The sequence below is a fragment of the Rutilus rutilus genome, assembly GCF_951802725.1.
Source record: "Rutilus rutilus genome assembly, chromosome: 19".
NCBI classification, from domain to species: Eukaryota; Metazoa; Chordata; class Actinopteri; order Cypriniformes; family Leuciscidae; genus Rutilus; species Rutilus rutilus.
Window position 1 is genome coordinate 12,591,969 of NC_140232.1, and position 22,862 is coordinate 12,614,830.

General features: G+C 36.1%; 1 protein-coding gene across 5 annotated transcripts in view; it reads right to left on the reverse strand.

Moving 5' to 3' along the window:
- Positions 1–22,862, reverse strand: part of iqsec2b (IQ motif and Sec7 domain ArfGEF 2b) — a 79,391-nt gene that overhangs the window by 13,584 nt on the left and 42,945 nt on the right. Inside the window, exon 1 of one of the 5 annotated variants that reach the window (XM_084390024.1) lies at positions 893–1,139. The exons of the other annotated variants lie outside the window; for them this stretch is intronic. Within the exon in view, the coding sequence (XP_084246150.1) occupies positions 893–897 (5 nt within the window). The 5' untranslated portion in view covers positions 898–1,139. Of the gene's footprint in view, positions 1–892; positions 1,140–22,862 lie in introns of those variants that run through there. 5 annotated transcript variants of the gene reach the window in all.

Here is a 22,862-nt window from a genome sequence, read left to right on the forward strand (position 1 = left end):
CTGTGTGGTAGGCGTTCTGAGAGGTAATCACATTTCTATGCAGTTTCTAAAGCCTTCTAAGTTGTCATCACATTGCTTTGCAAATATTAGGATGTTCAGAGTTGTTGCTAGGTTCCTGCTAATGATGTTGTATGGCTCACATCTTGCAAATTCAATGCAATTTAATGTTTTTTTCAGTCTTTTTTTTTATCAGCCAGGCAAAAATTGAAATTTGCTTGGAAAAGCAATAACACACTTCTCCTCAACAATCCACACAATCTGTGGTACCATTCATGCCAATAGCACAAACAAGTTGAAGTTACACACTGACGTTTAATACTTTGTGTTAAGAGTTTGCAAACACCACTGCATAAGAAATTACAGAATAAGAACAAACAGTCTATTGACAGAGGAGCATAGTTTACAGGGTCAGTCACCCAAGTGTAGAGGCGGTGACCCTTGGGTTTGCCATGGGAAACACAACAGCATGTGATCTGAACTCATAATCCTGACACAGCTTTCTGACAGGACAGTGGGTACTTCTGAATCACTGCAAGCAGCTTCCTGTTCTGCATGACTAAGTCGGAGGAGGTTATTGAAGGCAAGATATTATCATATAATGCTAATGTACTGCAATTCAGACATCTTACGAAACTATTCTCATTTTGCCTAAATGATTTCTCACTCTCTCAAGCCCACAGAAAGACACTTGCATGCATATAATCCTTGTTTTGTTGTTTATCACATGTAACAACAGGTAACCATTACACACAGAAAGGTCCAGTCTTTACAAAAGCACAATACCCTCGTTTCACCCTCTTTTGTATGTAGGAAAACAGAAACCTAATAGGCTTAACAGCGGGTGTTAGGATTAAATGCCATCAAATTTGTAAACTTTTAACTGTACACTTACCACATTTACTAAAAACAGGTCATAAACCCACGCACTTGAACATCCACCCTGAGAACGAAAGGAGGTTTCGCTTCCTTTAAGTCCAAATTTGGCAAAGAGGCTGAAGCTCCTGGAATTCACCAAGTGCTGAACTTTGTGGCTTTTTTAAAGTCGTTCTGTAGTTATGACCGACTGTCAGGAGGTCACCAACACATAGTCACATGGCAGTGCTTAAACCCTCCCTCCTCCCATTTTCTCTCTCCCTCTCATTATTTACATTACACAGAGTGCAGTGGTATAGTTCACCGAAGTCATTAGCTCGGAAAGTGTGACCAGATATGTAACTGAGGCTGGAGTTTCTGGACCAATCAGCTTTAGGATCTCCTTCAGTGCTTGTATTTGTCATCTTCTTCATAGATGGGTCTAGAATAGTTTTTCACACAGGTGTTTGTGGTAATCGTCTATGATGTTCACAAAAACTTGTGTTCCCTCTCTGTTGTGCTGGTCTGTATTTTCCACCCCTAATATGTGGTTTCCTGTATTTGTATGGAGTGGACAAAAGACTGAAGGGGAGAAAGGAAGACACAGTAATCGCCTTTTGAGCTGTACTGCTGTGTCAGTTCAACCCATTTGAAAGCAAAATCATAACTGAGATCTCTTTTAAGTCTCAATTGTTTAATAATTTTCTCAAAACTTTCATGGCCCCCAGAATATTTTGTTGTATGAATATCTGAACATACAATATATCAAAAGAAAGAACAGACCTCTGCTTTTAGAAGAAAGAACCATTCTATTCATTGATTTGACTGTACTGACACTATTGTATGAGAACTGAACTGAACTAGACGATGACATCACTGTTTTCTGCAGAACTGCTTTATAGATGAAATTACCTAATTTAATAATAGATGATCTTTACAACGGAAATGAATCAACACTGAACTGACTTCAGCTGAACAATGATATCATTTTCTTTTAGAGCTGCTGTACAGCCAAAATTAACTCTGTTTGCATCATTGAATACTTTTCCTGTTATCACTGTAAAGCTGCTTTGAAACAATCTGTATTGTATAAAGTGCTATAGAAATAAAGATGATTTGACTTGACTATACCTCTTCCTTGGTCTACATTTCTTTTGGTAAAGTTTGGCTCTTTTAATTTATAAGCTGTTTAATGTTTAATGATCATGTTAGCTTACATGTGCATAAGCAATGCTTCTTTTGCTTGTTTCTGCTTCTTCTTTGCCTGTGTTTTGACCCGGAGATTCAGTCCTATTTCAGAGGATGCGTAATAGCGCCCCCCTACCATGTAACAGTGAAAACACGGATTGCCGGAAAATTCTGTCAATGCTAGGGAAGCATTGTCCCATAAATGATGGAAAATTCCGTCTATGGCAGGTAGAAAGAGGTAAATGTTAACGCTCAATATACTGCCATTGTATTGAATTCCTTCCACCAGATATTCATTACATTATCACCTTTTGTGTACCATGGAAGAAAGAAAGTCATGCGGGTTTTGGAACGACATGAGAGGGAATACGTTTTGGTTCTGGGTGACCTATGCCTTTGAAATAAAAAAGATAGATTTCTAATAGCTAGCCTACCTGAAAACAAATTCTAGTTTCAATATCAACACTGACCCCCGGTTTCACAGACAAGGCTAGTCTAGTCCCAGACTAAAATGCATGTTTGAGCTGTTTAAACTGAAAGCAATTTGCACTGACATATCTTAAAATATGTCACTGCCATTGTTTTGTCTTTGTCTTTTTTTTCTAAGGCACGTTTATAAAAGCTACTTAAATGTCCTAGTTGAAGGCCTAATCCTGGCTTAATCTGTTTACTCAGACATTTGCATTGATGTAATTATTTTCTTTGAAAATATTGTTTGCATTTCTTCAGTCTGAAAAGGGCAGATGATAGACAGCTATGTGACCTGAGCAAACATACACACTATTAGCCTATGCTAGGCTACTTTACATGAGTAAATGGACTAGTTGCTTTCAAGACTTAACCCAACTGAGTGTACGTGTTATTTGCTGTTTTGGATTGCTTTTTAAGTAGCTTTAAACATACAATTGCATAAACGTAAATCCTATAAACTTACACTGAATGAAGGATGCCTTGTATATCACTGAGGCTTGAGCAACCACATAACAATTCATGAAAACGTACTTGTGCTTTACTTTAATATTGGTTTAGAAAGTTGGCCGTTGCTTAGTTTAGCTCTGTACTGCAACATGGTTTAGAAATGCAATCTGGCATCTGCTGCCTACATTCAATGACAAACCTGCAGTGCATGTTTTATTCTGGGAATGCTGCTATAACATCTGCTCATAAAATTGTCTTTTTGCATCTCACATCTTCCTTTTCCCCATTCCTCCCACTCCTCCCACACACTCTGTCTCACACACACACATGTATGAGTGAGGGAGGTAGGGTTGCTTAGTGACAGTTGCCGTGAGACCACCGTGGGAGGTGAGGCAGTCATTAGAAAGAGTGTTGCTATAGATACGGCGCGCTAATACGGTAACCGTGGGTGTTGGTGGATAAGTTGCAGGTTGTAAGATTGTAAGACTTTGAATGTTACAACGGATGAGTAAGATTAGAATTTAACTACTCGCATACACCCAATTAAACGACACAGTCAGTATGTGCGTGCTGTAAATGTAGAATTTGCATAAATAAAACAATAACATTCAAAATTAACAGGATAGTCCACCCAAAAATGGAAATTCTGTCATCATTAACTCACTCTCATATCGTTCCAAACCTGTAACACAGGTTCAGCATAAGAAAGAAACTCATACAGGTTTGAAACAACTGGAGTGTGACATAATTAAAATTCCTGGGTGAACTATCACTTTTACAATAAACGTGTTGGTCTCTTAGGAGCTAAAGAGATATATAAAAGCATCGTTTCCCCCATCGTTATAGAAGAGATTTATCTTTATTTTTGCTTTCAGATTAGGAGGTAGCAGGTCAGCCCTGTCTAATGCTTATTAAACAGCAGGAATGTTGTAGTAACTTGCTGAGCAGGTTGCATCAGAAACACAGTATGTCCAATTAAACTTTTCTAAAAACTGAATACTCAGCATATTTTGCTCTGCAAATACATTCACAAACACCAGAGCCAGCTTATATTAAGAGGCCCCAAGAGGTAGGGGAGAGCCGGGACGATTGAAACGCGGGACGGATGAAACATTGAGATTTCCTTGAAAACCGCACTCACGTCATGCAAGTCAAATTTTGTCAGCATGTACAGCACGCAATGCCTACCAGACCCGTGAAAACATTTCTTCTTTACGTTGTGCTGTTTTGGAGTTAAAGCCGGAAAGCTGTTTTTGAGTGCAGTAAGTGAATTCTTTCGTGCGGTACTTTTTTTTGACTGACAAGTTGTATTTATTGTTTCATGTGCCGTTGTAATGATAATACGGCAGGTGTATTAGTCCTGAAACACACCCTTAAGTGTGCAATATCAGAGTGTTTTAGTTTAAGGGCAAAACAGGATTAACTGGCAGGAGGCGCTGTCGGGACGGTTGAAACCAACAACACCGCCAGTTAAACCTGGTCATAGTAAATATAAAACCGTGTCACACTATATGTTTAACTGTTTAAGTATTGAATAAAAAAGTGTTTTGTAATAAATAATGAAAACACATTATATCTGTGATCATTGTGACATGAATTAAACCTGTTCATGGTTATTTAGCCTATAGGCTACTGTTCATAGATGGTTATTTAGCCTATAGTGTTGATAGATTCATATACTGTTCCTAGACTTGTTTATTTTAATGCAAATTCATTTTCAATTACGCAACACGTTATCTCTTTAATAATCATCAATTGTCCAATCTTAAATCTTCAATAAATTTCATTTATCGTCTTCCGGGTGACCTCGTTTTCTTCATATTAAATATAGCAAACACTCAATATGACTCAAGGAAGAAATGTAAGAAAATGAATTGTAAACGGATTTGTCTGTCTGTCAAAATAGCCTATTAGAAAGATTACGCAAAATGCACATAGGCTTATCGCCTATTGTTTATTGGGCAACAGAACAAAAAATGGTTAATATGAACCTTTAAATTAAAATAAATTACAAAATATGTTTGTAACAATATGTACATAAGTTACTTGTCAGGTATTGTTCATAAAAACAAACATTAGATGAATAGTTGCCGTTTAAACTGTTATGTTTCATCCGTCCCACCCCTCAGGCGGGACGATTGAAACAAAGCACAACTACCGCTCAAAGTCAAATTTTACTTAAATCATTCTATATTTGTACCGAATAACACATGATACTAAGAGAACACATTTGTGAGTTGTTGATCACAAAAAAAAAAAAAAACTATATGTAACCTTATCTTAGAAAACGACGTTTATCTGAAAAGTGTTTCAACTGTCCCAGCTCTCCCCTACTTTGACACTTAAGCCAAACTAAAAAACTGGCAAAATAAGTACCATTTATGTAAAGAAAGATGGCACAAATAGACCTTTCAAACTAAACATTTCCCCCAAAAAAGTCAATATGTACTTGGATACTTTTTGGTTGTGAAAATTCACTCAAAACCGAGAAAAGCTTGTGCAGATGTCATTTGGTTTGACATTGAGGTGATTGACATGTCAAACAGTGTGAAAATACTTAAGTCACTTTTGTGTTAGGTAACACAATACCATTAACAAAAGAAATAAACAAACTACTACATACAATGTTGTGTAAGCTTGAGCAATTACATTATGTTGTCTATTTTCAAATGTGCTTAATAAATCCAAAGTCTTCGTAACACCATCCATGTGTGAACCATCGAGTTATTGGGCCCTATTTTAACGATCTGAAGCGCAAGTGTCAAAGCGCAAAGCGCAAGTAACTTTGTGGGCGGGTCTTGGGCGCTGTTGCTATTTTCCCAGCGGGCTAAATGACTCTTTTGAAATCTAAAAGGGGTTGGTCTGAAGTAGCTTCATTATTCATAGGTGTGGTTTGGGCATAACGTGAAATAAACCAATCAGAGCGACATCTCACATTCCCTTTAAGAGCAGGCGCGCTTGTTCTAAAGCGGATTCCTATTATAACGGCGGATTTGCCAGGCGCACGCGAGGAGCGGTTCACAGCCGAGGAGACCGACGTTCTCGTCAGGGACGTTGGGGATGGAGAAACACACCCAAATTAACCTCGGTTACAGGCGTATGATAATTTGGGTAAATGTGTAAGCTAGATGTATGCTTTTATAATAAAATGTCTGTCTATCTATCTATCTATCTATCTATCTATCTATCTATCTATCTATCTATCTATCTATCTATCTATCGTAATAATGTATGATTTGCAAAAATGATAACTGCTGCGTCTGTGTGTAGATGAAAGAATCAAAGTGTACATGCGCGTTGTGCACACGCTACGTTGATTAAGGCCAAGCATGCGCCCTTAAAATAGCATATGAATAACATGCGCAACGCGCCACTGACTTTAAACTGTTTTTTTTCGGTCAGTGGCGCAATTGTTTTCTAAACCTGTAAAATAGCATGAGGGAACGTTTGCGCCGGAACACGCCTCCTCTTTGCGCTGAACCGCCCCGGGAGCGCAAGTGTATTTCTTAGTTAACCGACGTGCATCTGTGAAGGGAAAAGTCCGCTTTGCGCGGGTGCAAAATAGGAATGATACATGCGTCGGTGTACAAAGTCAATTGCGCTGGGTGCAAGATAGGGCCCATAATCTGTCAAATTCGTTCAGCTGCAGGTCAGTTCACTAGAAACATGAATAGCATTCCTTCACATAATGAGCTGTAATAGCTGTAATTCTGTGAGACTGTGGGCTGTGATCTGCATTCATTGTCTTCTTCATTCACCTTGACTAAATTAGTCCCTGATTATTTTCTAATTGGTGGGAAGACAACTGTTCACACAAACAGCACTCTGAGTGACAGTAAATAACATGATAATTATAAAAACATTTCAATAATGTGCTGTTGACAACTAAAAATAAGAAAGATCCGACATGCCACACATTTGCGGTAATATTTGCTTTAAGCCCAGTGTTTAGATCACCCAAGACGCTCCATATACCAGATCTTTATGTGATGACATTTAACCCTTAATATAAGATGTGAGTGCAAAGACAAAGCCAAGGAACTCTAATTAGATGCTTAAATCTAGGGTTTAAAAAATAAATGAAGTGGGCCGTTTTCAGTCCATTAACCAGGATATGACATGACATGACTTGAAGTCAAAGCTGCAGTGGCTTCAGGACAAGTGTCCTCGAGAGGCCCAATCAAAGAGCAACACAGAAAAGTCCCGAAAAGACCTGGCAGATTTTGAGACAATCTCCATGGAATAATGGGAGAAACTGACCAAACACAGGTTCATCAAGTCAACCAAAGGAAGATCTAGAAATCAAGGTTGCAAATCCATAAGCTTTCTATTCTTTAAAAAACACTCTGAAAACTGAAAAGGTCTGAATCCGTTCTGATGGCATTGTAGCTTCACAGAGTCTGCATGCACAGGGTAGAAGCAAAAGGGGTGCGATGAAAGAAATATTCAAGAAAATCAGCGAGTTATTGAGGCAAACACCAGGAAAGAGCTGTCAAGACCAGCTTAAAAAGAGGATCGAATTGAGTCCTTTTAAAGTCGCAGATTTCACAGATTCTCTTGAGCCAGAATGTAATCAGTGCTATACAGATATGCTAATCCAAGTTGTCCACGGGGATGAGAAGCGGTTTTAAACACCACACAAACACAAAGATAGCAGAGTGGGTAAACGCAGTGTTTCAGCTGCAGTTCCAATCATTTCATTACTCGCTGAATGCGACACATCACAGAATTATGTGTGTCCGTTTTTATTTCCTTTTGCCTTTATGAAATGACCCACAGGTCAGTCCAGATGGATTATTTAAAGGATCAATGTTCTTTATTTTTCATACAGTATAACACAAATGTGATGTAATTTAGTGAAATGAAAATTCTCAAAGTACTGAGGTACAGTGTAACAGTGTACTGATTCCCACAGTGCAACAAAAAGAAGAACCAATGACAAATTAAGGACATGCGCATGCATAATTAAAATAGAATATGATAAAGTTTAAGCCTCAAGAAATATGATGTGAATAAAATAGAATAAAATATAGTAGGTAAATAAAATAGAATATAATCGAGAGAGAATAGATTAGAGAATTTTATGCAAAACATACAAAACTAAAATGTCAAAACACTTGGTGCAATGTGCAAAAAAAGCTCTGCCTCCATATGGGAGAAATCTTCAGAATGGATTTAAAGATCATAAGATGTGTAAAACTGAGCTTATAACACAGACTTATTATTTGATTCAGCCATTTGAACACATAGTCAAATTAACTGAAATATTTAATTAACTGAAATGCAAAGGGATTAAACTTTATGCAGGTATTTTTTATGCCATTTTGGGGGGGGGCATTTTATTAATACATTCTATTACATTTTAGGACAAAAATTTAGTTTGACAGATATTTTGTCCCAGTGGTTTTATGTTATTTGATTTAATTTGTGAATGAATTTAATTTATATTTTTGGACCCCATTGACTCTCATTACATGGACAAAAACCACTTCTGTAAAATATCTTTGTCTATATGTTCTTTGTCTTTGTGTTCCATAGAAGAAAGAAAGTCATACAGGGTTGGAATGACACTGGGGTGATGGTTTTTTTTATTTTTTTTATTTGATTATTTTAAATTTATATATATTTTTGACCCCATTGACTTTCATTACATGGACAAACCCAGTTGAAACTTTCTTCAAAATATCTTCTTTTGTCTTCCATGAGAGTGAGTAATATATATATATATATATATATATATATATATATATATATATATTAGCTTATTAATCGCATCTGAAATAAAAGTTTGTGTTTACATATGTGTGTACTGTGTATAATTATTTTGTATACATAAATACACACACATGCATGTATATATTTAAGAAATATTTGCATGAATATACTGAATAAATATTTTATATATAAATAAAAAAAAAATTCTTAAATATTACAAATATTAAATTATACACAGTACACACATTATGTAAACACAAACTTTTATTTCGGATGCGATTAATCGTGATAATTCATTCTGGGTGAACTCTCCTTTTAAGAAAGGTATTTCTTTAGACTAGAACAGATCATTTTAAATATGATATGATGATATATCCACTTGACAAGATAACATAATATAAAACTTCTGAAAATAAAAAATGAACCAGCCAAGTGCATCTGAACACAACTGCCATAAGTTTCACTACAAGCAGAACCACAATCCATTTGACCAGTTTTACAACTAAAACGCTTACCTCTTCTGTTTTCCAGCATTCACTCTATCCTGTCAGAGAGATCCCATACTGATGATCATTCCTCATCCATCCTCAAAGCACATATCCAGTCTTATCCTCCCTCTTCTTGTATTTGCCCCCCGCACACACACACACAACTCAGGGTCTCACCGGAGATCCTGCCATCTCTTGATGACACACAGACTTACACAAAAGATATTTCACTTGTCTCTCTCTCTGCTGAAACATGTTCAGCTGCTCTTTAGCTGCTGGTTTTAATGAGCACGGTCAGTAAACACACTCAAACCGCCTATATTATACAGCAGGAAATAATGGTCCTAAAAATACAAAAAGAACAAAGTGCAAATATGACCTCAGCATTTCCTCCTCTTTGCCACAGTAACACCATTCACACATAAACAAGAAAACAGAAAAGTTGACTACACTTTGCATATTAATCTGTACACATCCGCCTGGAGTATGAAAAATGAAAGTATTTGAGCTTCAGACAAGAAATCTCAGCATAGCACTAATATCGCTAATAGCTCTGTAGTCTGTAACTGCCATAACCATTATATTCATATCAGTAATCCACAAACTCTTTTGTGTGATGGACACGGGACAATATTGTATATGAGTATGACAAACATACGACCACTTACCGTGTTGCTGGTACAGACAGTCAGACATTCACACTGATCCTATGTGACAAAAACCGCACCCTCATACAAGTGCACTCGCTCAAACACATACTGTAGAGTTGAATGACTGCATTTCTGACAGTCTTTTGACAGTTCAAGCTGTGGGAAAACAATGTGTGTAAATATAGCTGGCTGACGCACATGTGGTGATTAGTGCTACAACATTTAAACTGACAGGAGTAAGGAGAGAAGGAATGCATGTCATACATACATTCCTGAACAGCATGTGTGCAGTCATAAAAGGGGGCGGAGCAAAGTTCATGTGGCTTAAAAAAAGCTGCTGAAATATTCATTTACTGTTTCATTATGAGTGTGTGAGAGAGAAACAGAGAGTTTTCAGCCTTCACATTTATTCATATCTACAGCATCTGTGAGTTTCATTTCAATAAAAGCACCTTGTTTCCATTTGTGTAAATACAAGTTATTTTGTGGAGAATATCATTTAATAGTGTGCTTCAGTTCCTTTACATATAATATATGCATATCATTAAATAAGGAACATTGTTAAAATACTGTTTCTATTATACAGTACATCTTTGCCATTCTCAGGAAACACTGCCATTTGTGTACCAAATGTGTCACTATGACTTAAAGCTACAATATGTGATTTTTTACGCTAACCTCTTACAATAACAAAGGCGTATGTTGATGACGCATAAGCGGAATTATGGAACTTGTCGTCATGCTGATGGATCTAATAATGTTTATGGATGAGTGAAAACATTCATGTTTTTAGCATGACTGTGGTATGAAGCAGCTAGGGCGCGATTGCTAATGAGAGACAGATATCAGCGCCACACGCGAGTCCCGCGGATATAAAGGAATAAGGACATTTCATTCTACCGAACTACACGCTGAAAAGAATTACTGAATAATTGTGTGCTGAATTACTACTCACACAGGTCAGTTTATTAGACGAATGAAACTTGTGAGGTAACGCAGCGCAGTTTCAATTGGTCTAATGTTACACTATCACACTAAACTGCATTTGAGTGTGTTGAAAGTTATAATGTTATTCTATGTGTTAGTTTGTTGGCTATATGAGACTATAGCAGTAAGCTAGATCAACTTTAGAATAACATTCTGATCATATTTTAACATTTCATCATGTTGTTCAGCTATATAACATTGATTTGTTTTATGTACATTTGCTCACCTGTCAAATAAAGTACATGCAAGAGCGGCGTCTCGTCAAGTCGAAGTTTGTCGCGGACGTGGAGCTCTCGGCATCTCGAAAACACCACGCCGATATTGATCCTCGTTTTAGTTCTCTTTAGTTTAGTTCTTAAATCTGCTTGCCATGGTCCGTAATGTTTGAACAAAACAACAACAGCGTGAGCGTGCCGCTAGACGTAACGCAGTTGTCCACGTCTGTCGCCATGGTTACTATGGCAGTACAAGCGGAAACCAGGTATAACGCAGATATAATGTCATTGACAGGCGACAACTGAACAGGGACGAGCCATTATTTAAAATGGGAATTTCTCTGAAATAAATATTTTTTGGGAACTTTTGGGATATTGTAAGTACACAACTGCAGGAAATATATCACACTGTGCAAGTGATTTTTTTATTACATTTTATTACAAAAATCGTACATATTGTACCTTTAAGGTGTGGTTGCATTTGTGAAATTTCTGCTAAATTTAGTGGGCATTGTCGATTGCCAAAAGTGTAGCAATGTATGAAGCACCGCTCACACAGAAGTCACTTTCAAACTGAGCAGCTTTCTGTTGGTCAATGCTGTGAATCTGTGGAATTTACTTGAACCCGTTACGAATTCTGCATGGGGAAATCTTTTGTTCTGAGGCAAAAATCTCATGTGGAGTCCTGTTGAAATGATAGTATTTCACCTGTGACAATTCGACTAACAAAGGTAAATGCTACGCACTTTTACAGTAATACTGATTTAAGTTTAAAGTCGGCATGAAATCAAAATGGACCCTATTTACTTTGTTAGCGCATATTACTAGTCTTGTGGTGAACAATTAATCCGTGCAAGTTAAAACACAGAAAAAAATTTTTTGGCTTCGTAATCTTTAATCAAAATCTGAAAATGCCCCTCCCCTCTGCATTGGAGGACCTTAATTCTCTGATGACGAAGGTTTGACGGCTTGGTTTGGGAAACGCTTAACCACTCCCCTCAAATCGTTAGTCTGTAATGAGCGAGAGATGGAGAGGAGGAGCGCTAGAGTAAAACCCTGCCCTCTGTTCAATATTCCTTTTCACTGGGAAATACTGTGAATACCAGCACTGGAGAAAAGTCGTTTGCAACTTCCGGTTCACGCGGACTTTAATAGGCCCCTTTTTAAAGAAAATAAATCTTGATTTTGTTTTTGGGGTCTATTAGAAAAGGTTTCCATGCTTGAATGTTCATGTTGAGTGGTTGCGTTTGACTCCATTTTTAGACATGCACTCATGAACTTCCCCTCGGGGGAATCCCCACCACCATTTTGAAGTGGGTTCAACTTCTTCAAGTGGGCGAGGGAAGTTTATTTGAACAGACCCTCGGACCCTTGATTTTGACCGAGGGAGCGAGTCTACTCAATATGTACACTTCAGGCAGATCCATAGACCACAGTGCACCATGATTGTGACGTCACAACAGATTGAGCTTAATTTACCCCCACCCCACACAACTCTATAATGATGTTGTTTTGACATTTAACCGCATTTAATACTAGTAACAACCTTAAGCTGACTGTTTTTTTACACCGTAACAATTTATTGTGTTGTTACCATTTTCGTTTGTGTATTTTTTAATATTTCATATACATATATTAATATTCAGAGGCTGCATTTGAAGGCCAATTGCATTACCGCTATGTGACGAAGGCTGCCCCGATTCGAAGGCTCCTTCAAATGCGGCCTCCAAATGCGTCATACGTTTCCCGTGAAATAAAGGATGTACAACAGATGGATTCTTCGTGGCCTTGCCTACCCCAGAATTCATTGCACGCCAGTGAGGACAGGATTTTTTTTTTTTTGAGAAATTGCCGAATTACACTTTTAAACATAAGTGTTGGGTTTCAGCTTACTCAAATATCTAATGATACAAATTATAAATGTTGACTAATATCTAACTAAAATGCGGTTATATATAGTTTATACTCTTTATTATATACAGAAATGGACAGTGTTGAACATATTTTAACAGTTTGTGAAGTGTTGTGACATTTTCCTAATTTTCTGATCGCCACTTCCCACTTCTGATGTCCTGAAATTCAGTATAAATTTGAAGTTATAAAAAAAAAATGAAGGAGGGAAAAAGGCAGCGTGTCCTGATAATGATCTACTCTATTCATAGTGACACATTGAGCTATAATATATGCCTCCTACTAGAGAAAACAAAGAAGTGTAAACATGAATTATGAACAATAGGTTAACATGGTGTACACAAATTCAACAAGCACAGTGACATTTGGCATACTATTCATTTACAAAATAAGGTTCTTAATAAACAGTGTCTGAAATGAGGATTCAATTATATTAAAATGTCAGCATAGAAAGGAAAGATTATCCAGCAACTGTTCTGATTTTTTTGATGTACATTTTGTGTATTCTTTAAGCAACTTTAAAGACATCTTAAACGGCTGCAAAGTCATTGTACCTGTGCAGTGTTCATTCAAACAAAAACAAGAAAACACAAAAAGCTCATATTATTGATTGTAAATTATATCTCTGTACAGAGAATATAGAAGTACAGTAATAGTAAGATAGCAACACAAAGCACTGTTTTTTAGTATAGGTGTGATAGTCCCCCAACTGAATACAGCATTTTTATTTTTTATTGACTGATTTGATTGTGTAAATTAATTCAATAAGTTATCAGAAACACACGTAACAGTAGTTAATCGAGACTATTCAAGCTATTCGACATGCAATTACAAAAACTGTACCAAAAGAATTGTAGTGTCTGTAATCACAGAGTTCAACTAACAAATGTCAATCAAGCAGCTCCACTCATGCTGATTGGTTGCAGGTTAGCGAGAGGAGGGGCTACTGCACCCAGAGGCGGTGCAACAGAACTGGTGCACAGAATCACTCCCACCCTCCTCCTTCTCCTCCTCCTCCTCACTAATGATGAGGGACAAGAGGGTCAGAGAGTTGAAAGACAGAGATACAGGGACAGAAAGTCAGAAAAAGAGGGATGAAAACACATAGAGAACATTGAAAAATACACACAAAATTATAGAGTTGAATTATTTCCACCTGAAGTAGGATACACTACTGATGTTAGATTCAGAATACTCAAACTGCTTTGCTCAAATATGTCCACTAGATGGCAGACTCAACACATTCCACTAGTTGCTAAATCACAGATTTGACTGGAGCACTACAAAACTACAACTTTTAGCCTAATTGGAAAATATGTAAATGCTTTTTCTGAATAAGTATAAAAATCTAATCACAGTACTTCCTACTGTTTAGCTAAAGTGTATAAGCACCATATTTAATTAATTGCGAATGAAAATGGGGCTATGAGGGCTGTTCATACTGGCTTATTGTACTAGATCACATGTATTTTTAGAAGTTATATGTTTTATTTGTTTTGGTCCACTGAAAATACTGACAAAAAAAAAATGTAATTTTAATGTTTCATTTTCATTGAAGCTGAAGGGTGTAATCTGTACGCCCTAGCATCGCCAAACAGAACTGCAAAACCAAATATTGTTATCAAACAGGTTTCCCGAACTCTCTATCTCAGTTGAGCTGTTGCTGTACGGAGCTGGTCAGACTCTCAAGCAAAGCAGAGTAATGTATTGATCGCATCACAGAGAGTATTTACACTTTTAGGAGAAACCAATAAATTAATGGTTTACTTGTCTCCATATGGAACTGGGATAGAAGAAAATATTTTAACACTGAAAAATTACACATTACCTTTAATAATCTACACCAACACATTGGGCCTCATTCAGTAGCTAACCTGTGTGTAAAATGAAATGGAACTTTCCAGAAACTCAGAAACTTTCAAAAAGTCCCTTTCATGTTTAATTGTAGGATTGAAAATTATATTGAGAATAGACTATTAAAATAACAAAAGGTATTTAATAATAGTGTGGAAAAACTATACAAAAATCTATTTAAAATACATTTAATTTATACTAAGTATACTTCAAAACCATTAACATATTTATTGACATATAACTTAAGACTTACTGATATACAATCTTTATCTAGAGTATTTTCTTTATTGCACACTGCACATTTCTTAATATTACGTCTGAAATGTGTTTTAATATCACTATTAATAAGGATTGCATGATCTCTGTATAATTTCGCTCTTTAAATGCAAGATATTTAAAATGTACCTAAAGTACAAGTATACTTTCAATAGTTCCACTTTAGCACAGTCAAATATACTTAAATATAGTTTGTCCTCAGCACTACTACCGCACAATTAAAGTGCATTAAGTACAAAATTAGTTTTAACTTTACTTTAAGTATACCAGTTTAGTATACCAAAAGTACAGTTGCAAGGTATTTATATTAAGCACTTAAATATGTAAATGTATTTGTAGTCTACTTATTACAAAATAAATGTATTTCAAATACATTTTAGTATATTCTTTCACTAAGGTAGCTTGAAGTCAAATACTACTGGTGATCAGAATAATAGTGATTTATAATAAAAAGTGACTGTTTATTATAAGAATTTTTTTTGTTTATTAATTAAACTGGTTGATTAATTTTGTTATTATTTATTATTATGGTAAATATTGTTATCAAAATGTAGTGTAATCAGTATGCCAAAAAAAGAAAACGCGTTCGGCGCATGGCTGGGAGCAGGTGTACATTTTTGAAAAAACATTTAAAAAATATGAACATTTATGAATCAGAAAATGTACATCAGATCATCTTTTTCATTTGCACTAAATTAAATGTGACGTAAACATTGAATGAATCACTTGCAGAGTGATACTAAGTTAAAATAAAGAGGAGGCATTTTGCAAACAGACGTGCGCACAAGGCTTTAAATGGCACGGTTAAGGAAGAGAGGATAGAGAACGACAGATTTCACTCTGTGTCCGTCTCTTCTTTTACTCTCTCTCTCTCAGTCGTGGCTGTTCTGTGAGGTTTGGATTGAGCCAGCCATGTTTGATCATGCAGAGCTCATTTACAGAGACTTAGGGGCCATTCACATGACATCGTTTTCAACTAAAAACAGAAAACTTTTGATGCGTTTTGCCCGTTCATTTACACGACATCGGCACTTTGGGGGCCTTAAAAACACAAGCTTTTGAAAACGGGTTTCAAAGTGCACATTTTTGAAAACAACGCCTTTATTGTCTCTGTGTAAACTACAAAAACGTGTATTTATGAAAACGGGGACGTCATATGCGCATGCGTATTATGTCTTCAGTCTAAGTGCGTAGTGTTTCTTTACAAAGTGACATCGCCAACTACTGGCCTTGCATGAATAATACAGCGTTTTTAGTCGTTTTCGCGGATCCGTGTGAACAGGGATCATTTTGACAACGTTGTCGCCTGTGCGCGAAAAACACGGAAAAACGTTTCAGTTTTAAGTAAATCGTTATCGTGTAAACGCAACCTTAACGAGACGCTGGAGGAAGAGAGAGAGAGCGAATGAGAGACACTAGGACAGAGAAATAAATGAGGAACTGATGGTGAAATGGTAGCAACTGCGTATGACAGGCATCTGTCAGACCGTAAGACATTAATTGCTAGCTCTCACTTCCTCAAGCGTCTGTCTGACATGCTTCATCTAGCATCTTCTCTGACACAGTGCTAAAGTGATCACTTTCTCCTCCGCCGTCCCTCAAGTGTCCTTTGCACTTTACAGCGAGGGCAAGACGAAGGACACGGTGGAACCCACACAATCTGACACACCAGGGGCCAGTTGCATGAACATAAACATTATGTTAAGACTATGTCTTAAGAACTAGTACGTGTAATCAGTCTTAATTACAGACCAATCTACGTGTTTATGTAACTAATTTAAAAAAGTTATGTACAGTCTTAAAGAAATACATTTGATGAATAACTTTTGTATGCAACCGGCCCAGGTGAGGGCAACAGTTTGGATGAGTGAAGGAGGTCAAAGGTCTAAAGGTGAGGGGCAGATTGGTGAAAGGCTGGTGGAAGCACAGACATTACTCTGTCTGATAAGTGTTGGTGAATCCACAGATATGCAAGACACAGTGGAGAGAATTACACCATGTAACATCCTAAAGCAACAAGTGATAAATCCCATCTCTTTCATATCAGAGTGTACATATAATAATAAAAGTATTAATTTCTTACAGACCCCAAACTGTTAAACAGTAGTGTATATTTAAGATTATATGAATATTGAGCTGTGAATTCCTGCTGATATTCAGAACAAAAACACTCTTGCTTGTGCGATATTGATCTTGTACATCCATTGTTGCAAAAATGTGCTGATTTGTCACTAGGGGGATTTTATCTAGTTGGCTAAAATAGATGAAGTTTTGTCAAAACTGCAAAAATAACTTCATAAGAATGAACTATTAGCCAATCAGTAATGTTTTGCACCATATATATTGTATAGCAAACATGAATTTATAGAGTAACATTACAGCTGTAAAATTTCCAGCTTATTGCACGTTTTCTTTTTGTAAAGAAAAAAAAAATATATAATTTCAGTGAACTTTAAAAAAAAAGAATATTTCTAGAAATCAAAATTGATCTTTCTTTTTTGGTGCATTTAGGGAAAATCTAAAATAGGGCCAGCAGAAAACCTATACACTGCTGTTCAAAAGTTTGGGATGGGTAAGATTGTTCATGTTTTTTAAAATAAGTCTCTTATGCTCACCAAGGCTGCATTTATTTGATAATAAAAAACAAACAAAAAAAACTTGTAATATTGTTAAATAGTATAACAATTTATAATAACTGTTTTCTATTTGAATATATTTTAAAATATAATTTATTCCTGTGATGCAAAGCTGAATTTTCAGCATCATTACTCCAGTCTTCAGTGTCACATGATCCTTCAGAAACTGTTCTTATATGATCAATTGCTGCTCAAAAAACATTCATTATTATTATCATTTATTTGAAATAGAATCTTTTGTAACATTATAAATGTCTTTACTGTAACTTTTGATTAATTTAATGCACCATTGCTGAGTTATTTTAAATTGTAATAATATTTCACAATATTACAGTTTTTTGTGTTTGTGTGTGTGTGTATTTTTAATCAAATAAGTGCAGTCTTTGTGAGCATAGAGACTTAATTTTTAAAAACATTAAAAATAGTACCGATCCCAAACTTTTTGAAGGCAGTGTATATATATATTGAGCACTGGAAAATGTTCAGACTGGCTGTGATTTTGCCGCTTTGTACAGTATTTCACATTCATTGAAGAGATAAAAATGTACTTGACCCTGGAAACTTGTTGCATAACACATGGTGTAAAGGGATGTTCACAATAACAGCATTTTGCAGCAAAACATTTCAATTTTAATCAGAGCTGGTGATTTGTGGAAGGCCTTTTTTTTAACCTTGCAGTAAGGGTGAGGGAGGAGGAGTGGGATCAGGACATGAACTAGGTAAAACCAACAGCTCTCCTATGTTCTGAGCATGTTTAACTTTATGCAAATGAGCAGTGACACAGATTCAATCACCAATAAAACTAGGATCACCTTCTGCACTCCCATTGGTAGTCTCTGCATTGAGTTGCTGCTCATTTGCATAAAGTTGATCTCTAATTGTCTGCCGCTTTTGTCTGCGGAAATTACACTTATTTAGAATGAATGACTCCGGTCGCTTTGTCACTGCAAATGTCTGTCATTGTGAATGGCTCTTCAGGGTGATGTGGGAATCTGACGGGGGAAATAGGCTTGTGTTGTGGGTACAGAAACAGTGGACTAAGGGATTTTGGATCTGTCGGCCCTCTGCTGGCCCTTACCTGGCCCGCTCTGAGGGCGGCTCTGGTCTGCCCAACCTGGAAGGGCAGCAGAACTGATGGTGACTGCGGCTTTTAGCAGGCTGGTGGGAACTGAAGGTGGAGGCTGAGGAGAGATGAGTGAGTGTGGAGCAGCTGGAGGATGAGTGTAGTCTGACACCTCTGAGAGAGACAGAGAAACACACAAAGAGGGATGGAAGGACGAGTGGAGAGCAAATAAAGGGACAGAGATGGAAAGAGAAAGAAGCAGATAAGCAGATGATAGCAGAAACAAACAAACAAACAAGCAAAAGCAGTTCATACAATACACAGAAAAGTTAGATCAGACACTGTAATGAGATAGTAAAATGTTAATAAGTAATGTGAGATCAACTTAAAAATGAGTGTTAGCAGCAATTACAAATACAAAGTTCTGTCATGAAACTCAAAATGGTGCAGGCTGACCCTGAGAGGGTCCTTAAGGAACCCTAAGGAAGAGGAAAATTATCTTTGATAGACCTTAAAGTTTTTTTAAATTATGCCTAATGTTTTCTGTTATGTACTAAAAAAATTAATAAAACAACTTCTGCAGTCAGTAAAGCTTGGCAACGTGTTCTGCACATGAACAATTGTGTCAAGCAAAAATAATATTTAAGACAAAATCATTTCTTTACATTTTTGGGGAGTGGGGAGTGTTACACGTGGGGTAACACATGGGGAGTGTTATTCGCTTTTAGCCAAGCTGAACAAAACGGGTTTAAAAAAAAAAAAAAATTGTATTAGACCAATATAAAAATGACACAATCATTTAATTTTCTTTTTAGTGCAAGCTAAATTAAATAAATCACATAAAATATATGCATGAATATTATGCACTTAGTAATTTTTTGAACTTATACTGACATATAGTGACATGGATGCAGCATTATGTAAAAATCAATAGTTTTGGTTAAAGATGCCACTGCTATATTCACAGTCTGCCATCATTAATTCGGCTAATGAAAGTGCCCAATATGTGTCTGACAGCCAATAAAAAAAATCATTAAAGCAAAACACTAGAGAAATACAATAGTTTTAAATGCAAAGTGAATTTAGGCATGAGAGCATTTTAATGTACATTATAAAAAATGTATATTCATTTTTAAGATCTGCAAAAAAAAAAAAAAAGATTTGACAGTGTTATTAATTATTAATATTTAACTTTAAGTAAGTGTTAAATTATGGCAAAGGCAATCTAAATGTAAAAATAGAGGAAATGAGCATGAATATATGGCTGTCTGATACCAGTAATTTAAAGCTACACTGTGTAATATTTTAAGTTGATTTTTAGCAAAAAACACGAAATGATACGTTCTCATTAAGGCGAGACACGGCAGGCAAAAACATAGTTTTTTTTTTACTGGTCAATTTGGAGATTTTTGGATATTTGTCTTCAATAACATGTCTTCTTTCAGACTTGTGGTGAAAAAAAGTCCGAAATACACATTTAGGTCTTTATTTTATTACACTTTGTCTGTTTGCGTCTGTAGATTTCTCATAAATTCAACAAAAGTTTGCGTTCTTAATCAACATACTGCTCCGTGATCTCTGCCGGCACCCTGCCATCACATGCACCATTAGGAAGCTCTCTCTCTTCTGTACAGTCCTGTCGGATCCAAATATGGTCATTTCCTTTTTAGCAGCAACCAATCGTGAAAGTAAAAGGGCTGAATGCGCAATCTCATTGGCTGATGATACATTTTTAAAGCCCGTTTTCTCAAAATGACTTTTCTCTTATACTCCAAGTCCGAAATCTCCACTTCAGTAGCACCAATATACACCAAACTTTCCAGTCTTGTACCTAGTTATATTATGAAGACATTTAAAGAGGGATTTGTAAATATATTATTCCTAGCCTGATTTATATAACATTTTATTCCCAAAAACATGGCGAAAATTTTTTTTTAAGGCTATTGACAGTATTTTCTGATTTACAGGATAACAAAAGTAGATATCCATAAATCCCTCTGTAATTTTTTCCCATCTAATATGTGAACACAATGAATTTTTTTTTTAACCTGGCTTTATCTCAGATTTCGTTTTTTAAAATCTATGCAAATTAGCGCATATTTAATTAGACATTGCCTAATTTGCATATTTAAACATTAAATTACAGAAAACTTGTTATACATTTTTTTCTCATCTTAATGTAGGTAATCAACTGGGAAAGTTTCATGGTGATATCCGCTAGTTACAAATTTGACCCTATTCACCTGTAGAGTCTCGCCTTAATGTGTAATCACTTCAACCAACTAATTAAGTATTCTCGTAAGTGTATAATCTGCCATTTAGAATACATATGAGCGAGTCGCTCGAATGGCGGAAGCCATGTTGCGCATCCATCTTGAAAATATATTAGACAAAGAGGAACATACCTGGAAATTCAAGCTTCGCCTTTCGTGTTTTTACACTCAGTGGCACTGAGATGAATGCGAGACAAATAACTGATGTTACCAACATATTAAGCATACCTTGTGTGATTTCATTTTTTCAAGTTTCAACATATTTTCCAAAAGTATTCCAATTAAATTTACATTTTAACAAGCGCACTATTAGTCACAATGTAAGAAAACCATTCAAATGATATGAATCATATTTTGCAATAATGGCCACCCTGCTGTAATGTAAAAAGTGACATTGTTTGGTGTGTGAATGAGAAGTAGAGAGAGAAAGAGAGATGGAGAAACAGCACTCTTGAGCTCTGAGAGTGGAACTAAAGACTCCCACCACCCCAGTGGCTTACATAAACCAATACAGTGACTGAAATCTTCATATTGTGTAAGTCTGCTAATTATGTGTGTGGTATTTCCCCCTTGAATCTTTTATTCATTCCTTTTCATACAGTATGCACTCATGAGATTTGCTATTCAGCTGACATTCAAAACCGCTCCACATGCAGTAGCCTATAAGCGCTTCTGTGTGCTTCCAAAGCTAACAGCCACTCACAAGTTCTGTTTGGGAAGATTTCCAGTCTCATGCTGCAGTATCTCCAAGGAAGAATGAAGAAATCAATGAAGTGGTCTTCACTGAATCACTACATGCACTTCTATAAGCCAGCTGTGCTGCGTGAGTCACTCAATCTGTAGCACGTTAGCATTTAGCTGTTGGAATGGGCTTTAGAACCCACAGCAGTCAAACATGCAGATCCAAACCACGTTTTAATTTTACCATGGCAACAACACAATGTGATACAAAATCTGTATATTTCCTTAAAGGGTGTTAAATATGCATGTAAATGATGTTACAATGTACTAGTTGGGCTCTACAATAATACAGTGTATCTGTAGTTCAAACAGTAGAGCACGTGCTAGCAATAAAATGTTTACCTTGAAAGCAATGTAAGTCGCTTTGGATAAAAGTGTCTGCAAAATGCATAAATGGAAATGCTTGTATTACAAGAAAGTGAGTAACTGTGTTTTTTTTTTTTTTTTTTTTTTTGTCTTACACAAGCATTTTTTCTCTGTCTAGTCATAATGTAATACACAGTATATTATTGATAATTATCGAGTTATCGAGATATTATCTAGTCTGTTCTTCAAACAAATGTAGCTTTTATGATACTTTTATTGTTATGAGTTAATACGATTTTTGTTGTTGTTTAAAAGCAATGAATATTTTTTTTTCCTTCAAGGATGCATTAAATTAATAAAAGTGACAGTAAAGACATTTACAATGTTAAAAATGTTCTATTCTATTTCAAATACATTTTGTTCTTTTTAACTTTCTATTCATCAAAGATGCCTGGGAAAAATGTATTACGGACCCTTATTTTTCCAGTGATATTCCTCTGACCTTGTCTCTTGTGACACTGAAGACTTGAGTAATGGCTGATGAAAATTCAGTTTTGCCATCACATGAAGAAGTTACAAAAAGAAAAAATCATACCCATCCAAACCTTTCAATTGTAGTGTATGTACAGTATCTATGTAAGCAGACAAGGGTTTGTGTATGCAAATCCAAGAAAAATATATAACATGATTTGAGAGAAACAAAACAAAACCATGAAACCATGTGACTCGTATATTCATTAGTAGCTAAATTCAGCCACACACTGTCACAAAACTTCAATGCTTTTACTT